This window comes from Labeo rohita, chromosome 8 (assembly GCF_022985175.1).
Source record: "Labeo rohita strain BAU-BD-2019 chromosome 8, IGBB_LRoh.1.0, whole genome shotgun sequence".
Classification (NCBI taxonomy): Eukaryota; Metazoa; Chordata; class Actinopteri; order Cypriniformes; family Cyprinidae; genus Labeo; species Labeo rohita.
The window spans coordinates 34599151-34610496 of NC_066876.1; the positions used below are offsets into that span (position 1 = coordinate 34599151).

General features: G+C 36.8%; 1 protein-coding gene across 1 annotated transcript; it reads right to left on the minus strand.

Moving 5' to 3' along the window:
• Positions 1 to 1185: 1185 nt before the first annotated feature.
• LOC127170126 (uncharacterized) lies at positions 1186 to 8852 on the minus strand. The gene is made up of 2 exons (XM_051117924.1): positions 8195 to 8852; positions 1186 to 1826 (listed from the first exon to the last, which is right to left on the minus strand). The coding sequence occupies exons 1-2, from the start codon at positions 8703 to 8705 to the stop codon at positions 1198 to 1200; spliced, it is 1140 nt and encodes a 379-aa protein (XP_050973881.1). The 5' UTR covers positions 8706 to 8852; the 3' UTR covers positions 1186 to 1197.
• Between the last annotated feature and the right edge of the window lie 2494 nt (positions 8853 to 11346).

Below are 11346 nucleotides of genomic sequence, written 5' to 3' on the forward strand. Positions count from 1 at the left end.
TCATTTTTAGGATGAGGGTGTATTACAGATACGATTGCTCTTTTATTAATATTAAAGGAGTTTTTACATGCCTGGGTCCGTCAATGTGTCTCTCAACCTTTTTACTCCAAGGCCCCAAACCTCTCCGAATCAATACTGCAAGTCCCCACAAAAACAAATTAATAGTCTTACTACTTTTCAATTCCATGAAATTATTTTTAAACAGATTGATTTAAAATCAAATTCGTGACTTCGATAATTTATTTCAAGCTATTCACTAGCAAAAACCAGTTCAAAAGTGCCATTCATTGCCCAATTTCAACATAGCTTGTAATAATTTTAAAAAGCACGTCTTGGTGGGTGAAACAAAGCTTTTCGAAACTCCGAATTAGTAAACCTTTGCGTCGCAAAATGATTCATTGTTTCGAACCGCTCGAATCGATTCGCGAATCATTTGATTTGGAACTTCGGAACGTGTTCGCGAATCATTTGATTTAGTTCGGAGCTTCAAAGTGCGTATCGCAAATCATTTGGTTCATGCTGGGACTTCAAAGCGCATCGCGAATTGTTTGATTCAGATCGGAGCTTCAGAGCGGGTTCATGAAGCTTTTGATTCAGATTGGAACTTCAAACCACGTTCCGCGATTCATCGGAGCATCGGAGCGGGTTCGCGAATCTTTTGATTCAGACCGGAACATTAAACCACGTACCGTGATTCATTTGATTCGATCGGAACTTTGGATCGGGTTCGCGATTCATTTGATTCAATCGGAACTTTGGATCGGGTTCGCGAATCATTTGATTCGATCGGAACTTTGGATCGGGTTTGCGAATCTTTGATTCAATCGAAACTTAAAACCACGTTCCGCGATTCATTTGATTCAATCGGAACTTTGGAGCGGGTTCGCGATTCGTTTAATTCAATCGGAACTTTGGATCGGGTTCGCGATTCGTTTGATTCAATCGGAACTTTGGAGCGGGTTCGCGATTCATTTGATTCGATCGGAACTTTGGATCAGGTTCGCGAATCTTTTTATTCAGATCGGAACTTTAAACCACTTTTTTTTTTTTTTTTTTTTTATTTATTATTAAACATTACAGATATTCAAAACAACAAAACAGTACAAATACAGACAAAATAAATAAAAAGAAAGAAGAATACACAGATTTGTTGCCAGGGTAACAAAGAAAAAAAAAACAGGGTAATACAATTACATCTTAAGATGACACAAAGGATGAATACAGAGATACAGTTTTCATAGCTTTCAAATTAGTAGAACTTTGGATAGTTTCCACATACATATCCAAATCCACTTTAAACAAAGAAAAAAGAGGTTTAGAGCCAGTAAACTTTTGTTTATGAATGTGAAATTTAGCTAACAGAAAACATAAATTAATTGTGTAATATTTTCCTGTATTCTCCTTAGAATATTCAAATAAGCCAAACAAAGCATCTTTAAAACAAAATGAGAAGTCACTTACAAAATAAGATTGAATAAACACCAAAAAATCAGACCAGAATTTCTCTGTGTGGGTGCATTGCCAAAACAAATGAATGAAGTCTTCTTCAGAAGAATGACAGAAACTGCAGTTCACGTCAATGTCAGACTTATATTTCCTAAGAAAGACTTTAGTCGGGTAACATTTGTGAATCAGTTTAAATGTCATTTCTTTTACTTTATTGGTAAGCAGATACTTATGAGGCAAGGTCCATACTTTCTCCCATGGTATATTCTCCACAATATTATTCCAATACGGTATTACATATGGAATTGTTGTTATCTCAGCCTGGAAGAGAGCTCTGATTTTATAGTTATTTTTCTGACGATCTTCAGAAAAGCAAACACCTCCAATCATTGTGTCAGTTAAATTCAGAAAGTAAGAACACGGCCATGGAAATGTAGAGCCTTGCAACAGAAAAGACACAGCAGAGGGAACGGCATTGAAAACAATCGCATATTCATCGGCACATACAGGCATATTATATTTCTGTAAAAAATCTGAATAATTATAAAGTCTGCCTTGTGAGTTAAAAAGCTGTCCAACTAAAAGAAGGTTGTTTTCAAACCAATCCTTGAAGAAAAGAGATTTATTCTTGTAAAGAATATCCTTATTGTTCCATAAGTAATATTTGTGTGGAGAGAAGTTGTGTTTGTATATGAGGGACCAGGCCAAGAGCATCTGCTTATGGAAATTAGAAAGTTTGACAGGGATTTTTGAGATATTATAATTACAGAGTAAAAGAAAATTCAGCCCACCAACTTTAGAGAAAATATAATTGGGGATAATATTCCAAAGGGAAGAGGGATTTTTAAGAAAATTATTAAGCCAATTAATTTTAAAAGTGTTGTTTAAGGTAGCAAAATCTAGAAAATCCAGTCCCCCTTGTTTTGTTGGATTCATTATTACTGATTTTCTGATATAATGGGTTTTATTTTTCCAAACAAAGTTGTTTAACATGCTGTCAACTTTTTTTAATGTTCCTTTATCAACCTCCAAGGAAAGAGCAGCGTAAGTCAGTCGAGACAATCCTTCAGCTTTAGAGAGTAAAATTCTTCCTCTTATTGATAAATCTCTCTGCAGCCACATATTCAGTTTCCTTTGTGTTTTCACTATTAAAGGGTCAAAATTTAGTTTACATCTTGTTTTTTGGTCTTTATTAATGACAATACCTAAGTATGTAACTTGATTTTTCACAGGGATGTTGCATATAGAGGGAATTTCACAGCGTTTAATTGACATTAACTCACATTTGTTGATGTTTAGACAGAGACCCGAAGCTCTGGAAAAGGACTCGATCAGTTGCAAAGCTAAAGGGATTTGGGAAGCGTCATTCAGAAACAGAGTGGTGTCGTCAGCCAGTTGGCTAATTAGAATTTGTCTATCGTCAATTGAAATACCTTGTAAATTATTATTAGAAATATGCAGGGCTAAAAATTGAGAGGCGAGTAAGAATAAATATGGAGATATAGGACAGCCTTGTCTTACTCCACGTGACAAACTGAATCTTAGTGAGGTTCCAAATTTTAATTTAATAGCACTATTATTATTTTTATATAGTGTTCTGACGGCTCTACAAAAGTGATCTCCAAACCCAAATTTAGCAAGAGCTTGAAATATGAACTTATGCTCAAGCGAATCAAAGGCTTTGTAGAAATCTAAGAAAAGCATGAAACTGTCATTAGGGACGAGATCCTCGTAATCTAACAGATCTAAAACTAATCTTATATTATTCGTAATGTGACGTTTTTCCATAAAACCTGATTGCGATTCATCAATAATGATACTAAGTACATCTTTCATTCTTTGTGCTAAAACTAAAGCTAAAATTTTATAATCGTTATTTAATAGGGTGATTGGCCTCCAATTTTCTAGACATTCTCGATCTTTATTGGGTTTGGGTATCAGAGTAATGACTCCTTGTGTCATGGTTGGTGGAAGTGCTTCCAGTTCAAAACTTTCCTCAAACACTTTTAGTAAGAAAGGAGATAATTTTTCATCAAACATCTTATATAATTCAGCGGTTAGACCATCACTGCCTGGACTTTTATTATTTTTTAAGCTCTTAATTGCCTGTAGAATTTCTGATTGAGATATATCGCCATCACAAGCTTCTTTATCTTCGAATGAAATAACTTTGTTTTGACTAATAGAGTCAAAAAAGGATTTGGCTGAATTATGACAATACCTTGAAGTATACAAGTTGTTATAAAATTTGGAGCAAAAAGCAGCTATTTCCTTAGGATTATCAAGAACACCATCATTTGTTTGGAGACGATCAATAGATGCGTTCATAGCATTGGATCTTTCCAACCTGAAGAAATAGGCTGAATTTTGTTCTCCTTCTTCCAGCCACTTTTTTCTGGATCTGACATAGGCTCCCTTAGCTTTGGCTCTATACAGTTCATCTAATTTATTCTGGAGTTTGGAGTATTCAGCATTTTGAGTATCTGTCAATGGTTCTTTAAGTGATAAAGCAGACAGCTGTGAAAGAATGTCATCTTCAATTAATCTGTTTTGTTTTGCTACATTACTTCCAAATTTTCTTAAGAACTTTCCTAATTCATATTTTAGAAGCTCCCAGTTACGTCCATAAGCTTTTTCTGATTCAGCCCTTTTCCAGTAAATTCGGATTAACTCATCAATCTGTTGCTTGACCTTTTCATATTTAAGAAGGGAATTATTTAATTTCCAAAGTAACGCTTTAGAAGTATGAATTGTAGTATTTTGTGATAAATTAACCGAAATATAAATGGCATTATGGTCAGTCAGTGGACTGTTGCTAATATGAATAGAAATATTACTATTTCTTAGTGTTTTAGAGATCAACCAATAATCGATTCTGGATTGTCTCGAACGGTCTTTGTTTGACCAAGTGTACTGTATTACATCCGGATACATATCTCTCCAGATGTCGACTAAATCAAATTTATCCATAAACGCAATAAGACTTGAATTTGAAGAAGCTGCTTTCCTTGGAGGGTGTCGATCTATCGTGTTATTCATTACCATGTTAAAATCACCACCTAAAATCAGAAAGGCAGTAGGATATTTCTCTAATGCAGATGACAGTGTTTGATCTAGCATGTTAAAGAACGTACGGTTTTCTGCCACAGAATTGTATCCATAGATGTTGACAATGATCACTATAAACTCACTGACAACAACTACCATAAGCAGGAAATGACCTGAAGGATCGATGCTGGTTTCCAGAATACTGCCATTAAAATTACACTTCATAATCCCTACTCCCGCAGAGTATTCTGACCCGTGTGACAGCCATATGTCGTTGCCCCACTGTGACCTCCAAAATCTGGCATCTTTAGATGTAGAGTGACTTTCTTGAAAAAAACAAAAATCTACTTTGTGTCTCTTAGAAAATAAAAATAAAGCCTTCCTTCTGACATTATTTTTCAAACCCCTGGCATTTAAAGAAAACAACGACAAAGACATAAAAATGAAACAAGAGAATAATACCTAAAGAACTAGGTACAGAACAATCTGAATATCAATTAGAACAGAAAAAAAATTTACTCGAATAACAAAGAAAAAAGCGATATTTCGCCTAACTCTGCAACATGAGTATAAGGGCTTGAGTAAAAGTCTTTTTCCGTCTTCTTTTCTTTTATCCTTTTCCGAGTTCTTCACTTCATCTTTTAGTCACTAAAATGTAATATCTTCTTCCAAACGAGCACTCATATATTAAGTAAATATTCCAAATTTATGACCAATGCCCTACACAAGTAAGTCCCAAAATAAAAGTAAAAATTGAGTTGAGGATCCAGCTCGTGAAATAACACTAAATAAGTAACGGTACCTTTAGGTCTTCTGGTTCCTGATTCCAATTAGCTCAATATAACACCGTTTACAGTCTGTCCATCCTGTCAGGGAAAAAAAGGTGCAAAGAAGCCGCGGTGCAGTTCGTGTTTACCCGCGAGTATCAGAAAAGTCATTCGGTGCGCGGAGATTTCGCTGAGGATGCCGCAGCATCATTCACACAAACTGATCTTTAGCAGAGATTCTTTTACCATCGATATAAGCGAAGGGGCCTCTGAAGCCTGCTCGACAAGAGGCCAGAGTTTGTTCCGGGCGTCTTTGGTGCTCTGCGTCAGGTCTTCGAAAATCCTGATTTTCCTTTCTTTGAGGACGGCGGCGGTTCTCGCATCCCTCCAGATCTGATCTCGGACGTTGCGTGAAAGAAACTGCACGATGATTCTTCGGCTGGAGCGAACTCCTTCAGAGCGCGGACCCAGTCTATGAGCGACATCCAGCGTGTAGATGAGCTGATCTGCGATCACAGGAGAAACTTTACTGAACAGATCGATGAGAATCTTCCGGACATCTTCTCCTCGCTGCTCCTGAATACCGGACACTCGAAGATTCCACCTCCTCTTGTAAGAATCCAGTTCGTCACATTTGTCCCGCAGCACACGGTTCTCCTTTTCCAGAGATTCCACCTTGATCTGAAGCGAGTTCACCTTGTCTGTCACCTCTTCTACTTGATTGTTCATGAATTCGAGCGCCTCAGTCACACTGTTTAACGAATTCGTGTTGTCTTTCACCGTTGTCTCGAGGGATTGCATGCGAGTCAGAAATTCCGCTTGCATTTTTTCAACTCGCTCCAAAACTTCCAGAAGGTGTGAATTGGAAACCGACTGACTGTCCGACCCATCTCTGTCACCCATTTTTGATTTCTTGGAAGGCGGTTTGGGAGTTTCAGGTAGGGGGATTTTCGATCCAGAGGTTTTCGCTGCGTCATTTTCCTTGAACGCGACATCCAGAGATTTCCTCGTGTACGAATGCGCAGCGCCTCGATTAGGCCTATCTGCTTCCATCGCGCTCGTTTGAAACGTTAGGAGAACGAAAGAAAGACGAAAGAACGAAAAAAAGACTTGCTTATACCAGTAAAAAAAGCTGTTATTAACTTATATACCCTTTTACATGCGTTAACTATAAAACAAGTGCAGAGCTTCAGCACATGAATGTTACACAGTTGCCATCTTGGCCGGGACTCGCCGGAACTTTAAACCACGTTCCGCGATTCATTTGATTCGATCGGAACTTTGGATCGGGTTCGCGATTCATTTGATTCAATCGGAACTTTGGATCGGGTTTGCGAATCGTTTGACTCGATCGGAACTTTGGATCGGGTTCGCGATTCATTTGATTCGATCGGAACTTTGGAGCGGGTTTTTAATGCAGATCGCAACTTTAAACCACGTTCCGCGATTCATTTGATTCGATCGGAACTTTGGATCGGGTTTGCGAATCATTTTATTCAGATCGGAACTTTAAACTATATCGCTATTCGTTTGATTCGATCGGAACTTTGGATCGGGTTCGCGATTCATTTGATTCTATCGGAACTTTGGAGCGGGTTCGCGATTCATTTTATTTAATCGGAACTTTGGATCAGGTTCGCGAATCATTTTATTCAGATCGGAACTTTAAACCACGTTCCGCGATTCATTTGATTCGATCGGAACTTTGGATCGGGTTCGCGATTCATTTGATTCGATCGGAACTTTGGAGCGGGTTTTTAATGCAGATCGCAACTTTAAACCACGTTCCGCGATTCATTTGATTCGATCGGAACTTTGGATCGGGTTCGCGATTCATTTTATTTAATCGGAACTTTGGATCAGGTTCGCGAATCATTTTATTCAGATCGGAACTTTAAACCACGTTCCGCGATTCATTTGATTCAATCGGAACTTTGGATCGGGTTCGCGATTCATTTGATTCAATCGGAACTTTGGATCGGGTTCGCGAATCATTTGATTCGATCGGAACTTTGGAGCGGGTTTGCGAATCATTTGATTTAATCGAAACTTAAACCCCCCTTTTTTTTATTTATTATTAAACATTACAGATATTCAAAACAACAAGACAGTACAAATACAGACAAAATTTGATTCAATCGAAACTTAAACCCCCCTTTTTTTTTTTTTATTATTAAACATTACAGATATTCAAAACAACAAGACAGTACAAATACAGACAAAATAAATAAAAATAAACAAGAATAGACAGATTTGTTGCCAGGGTAACAAACAAAGAAAAAAACAGGGTAATAAAATTACATCTTAGGATGACACAAAGGATGAATACAGAGATACAGTTTTCATAGCTTTCAAATTAGTAGAACTTTGGATAGTTTTCACATACATATCCAAATCCACTTTGAACAAAGAAAAAAGAGGTTTAGAGCCAGTAAACTTTTGTTTATGAATGTGAAATTTAGCTAACAGAAAACATAAATTAATTGTGTAATATTTTCCTGTATTCTCCTTAGAATATTCAAATAAGCCAAACAAAGCATCTTTAAAACAAAATGAGAAGTCACTTACAAAATAAGATTGAATAAACACCAAAAAATCAGACCAGAATTTCTCTGTGTGGGTGCATTGCCAAAACAAATGAATGAAGTCTTCTTCAGAAGAATGACAGAAACTGCAGTTCACGTCAATGTCAGACTTATATTTCCTAAGAAAGACTTTAGTCGGGTAACATTTGTGAATCAGTTTAAATGTCATTTCTTTTACTTTATTGGTAAGCAGATACTTATGAGGCAAGGTCCATACTTTCTCCCATGGTATATTCTCCACAATATTATTCCAATACGGTATTACATATGGAATTGTTGTTATCTCAGCCTGGAAGAGAGCTCTGATTTTATAGTTATTTTTCTGACGATCTGTAGAAAAGCAAACACCTCCAATCATTGTGTCAGTTAAATTCAGAGAGTAAGAACACGGCCATGGAAATGTAGAGCCTTGCAACAGAAAAGACACAGCAGAGGGAACGGCATTGAAAACAATCGCATATTCATCAGCACATACAGGGATATTATATTTCTGTAAAAAATCTGAATAATTATAAAGTCTGCCTTGTGAGTTAAAAAGCTGTCCAACTAAAAGAAGTTTGTTTTCAAACCAATCCTTGAAGAAAAGTGATTTATTCTTGTAAAGAATATCCTTATTGTTCCATAAGTAATATTTGTGCGGGGAGAAGTTGTGTTTGTATATGAGGGACCAGGCCAAGAGCATCTGCTTATGGAAATTAGAAAGTTTGACAGGGATTTTTGAGATATTATAATTACAGAGTAAAAGAAAATTCAGGCCACCAACTTTAGAGAAAATATAATTGGGGATAATATTCCAAAGGGAAAAGGGATTTTTAAGAAAATTCTTAAGCCGGAACTTCGGAGCGTGTTTGCGAATCATTTGATTTAGTTCGGAGCTTCAAAGTGCATATCGCAAATCGTTTGATTCAGATCGGAGCTTCAGAGCGGGTTCATGAATCTTTTGATTCAGATCGGAACTTCAAACCACGTTCCGCGATTCATCGGAACATCGGAGCGGGTTCGCGAATCTTTTGATTCAGACCGGAACATTAAACCACGTACCGTGATTCATTTGATTCGATCGGAACTTTGGATCGGGTTCGCGATTCATTTGATTCAATCGGAACTTTGGATCGGGTTCGCGAATCATTTGATTCGATCGGAACTTCCCAGTTAGCAAATTTTCTTTGGCCCGGATCTGGCCCAAACCTACAGCTAAAGTGTGTCCCAGATTATTTTGTTCGCCGGCCCAAAATTGGCCCATATGTTTTTTAGCCAGAACTGAACCAAACCAGAGCCATAACTCCGCCTATCATGAGCCAAGTAATACATTTTTATGTGGCCCATATATGGGCCTTATGTTTCATTTTAGTAAGGCTGAGTTCTGTTAAGACCTCACTGCCCTAATGTGGCCCACATGCAGCTGACTGTATATGTAAAATTTGTATTTGTATATAACTAGAGAGTAAATCACACACTCAACAACAAAAAATGTAAATATAATAATTTACTTTTATCAGTGCAGGTTAAATGTGCTTTACAGTTACTCAGTATTGAGTTAGAATATTCTTATAAATATATAACACATATTTAACATTACAGTTTGAGTTGGAATAATTTTTTTTAAGAATATAACACAAACACAATTAATATTCAAACCAAAAATTATGCAATTGACTCATTTGAGTTGGAATCCATTTTTAGGAATATTCAACAGATATACATTTAGCATTAAAAAAAATAGTAATAAAAAAAATAAATGGACAAATCTGAGTCAGAACCAGTTTTTAAGAACAAATAACATTAAACTTGAGTGTTGAGAAGAAAAGTGTTAGAGTTGCTTGAAAGTGTGTTGGTGTCAGTAATGCTGCAAACTGTCTAAAGGGGGTCAGCAATGCACTGTTGTTTATTCTTTCTCTCTTTCCTCCCACCATCTCTGTCTCCAGACAGGTGCAGCCACTTTATACAGTTAATTTCAATGTCTTTATTTGAAGCCCTTCCAGTCAGGGGATTCTGCCTGACAGCACCTACAGTGAAGAGAAACATTTTGATTTTTAGTGTAATAATTATTATCAGTAGTACAAACTGAAAGGTAGACCTGCAGAATAACCAAATACGTCATCTGAATTATATAATCAAGTTGTTACATTTTCAAATACATTTTCAAACTATACTTACTTTTTACTTATTACATATTATTAACACAATGGCAACAAATTATTCATGTTTATCTCATGAATTATTTTTCATCTTTAAAATTTTCTTTCCTACTGCTAATATAAAGTCTTTAAGTTTTGTGGACATTCACACAAACACCATTTACTAGGCTATACTTACCTCCTGGGGATTTAGCATTTGATTTAAATTACAAAAATTATTAGAATTTTAAGTATTTTAAGTATTTTCTCAACATTGCATCAAGTACTGATGAACGGCGGAGTTATGGCTCTGGTTTGGTTCAGTTCTGGCTAAAAACATATGGGCCAATTTTGGGCCGGCGAACAAAAACTAATCTGGGCCACACTTTAGCTGTAGATTACGGCCAGATCCGGGCCAAAGGAAATTTGCTAACTGTACATCTATAGAAAGCTTGACATGTTGTCGATCATATTAGTCTTGAAAACTGCTTAAAATGGTTAAAAAAACGGGACTATGAAATCGGGATTACAACGTTACATCAAAGCCCATTTTAAGAAATGTAAGATGATTTTTCGAATGGCTTCGACTGTTATCTTTCACTTCAGGAGAGCCTGTATGTTTTACCACACCACAGAGCAGTGAAAAACACTGAAAACGTGAAAAATGCTTTGTAAACGTTTTCACGAATCAATCTCTATCTAAAATAAGTGATTTTGCATTAACCCGGATTGCGTGATTATTGGAATCTGTCGGCGGGCTACGCAAACACCACACTCAACAAAGAAAAATGATTTAACTCGACGCTTTCCCAATGAAACAAATAACTAAACATCTAATAACTACAAATGTTTACACAAAATCATAAATATTTAAATAAAATTACTTTAAAATGGCAAAATATCCCTTACCTGAAGCACTTGTGTGACGGAAAATCCGTGAGGGAATTGCCGCCTTTCGGTCAAATTGACGCGGTCGTCATAGCAACTGAGGTGTGGCCTGCCGGACATCAGCCAAACTTGATGTGTTTTCCAAGTGTAATCCAAATGTTAGCCAGAAGTCGATGTTTACCAATGTCAGCCATAGCTTAACCTTGCTTGGCTCTAATGTGTTTGTTGTTATCTGGACCATATACCTCAAAAGGAGCTGTGAACCAAGCAATGATTTCCCGCAAATTTTAAACTTATGGCAAAACATATACGGTAACTATCTGGCCCATATCTGTTGAGCCATGCCATATCTAAGCCATATGTGCCAGCTATTGGCCACATTTGGCCCAAACGTTCTTGCTATCTGGGTTTGGATCGGGTTTGCGAATCTTTGATTCAATCGAAACTTAAAACCACGTTCCGCGATTCATTTGATTCAATCGGAACTTTGGAGCG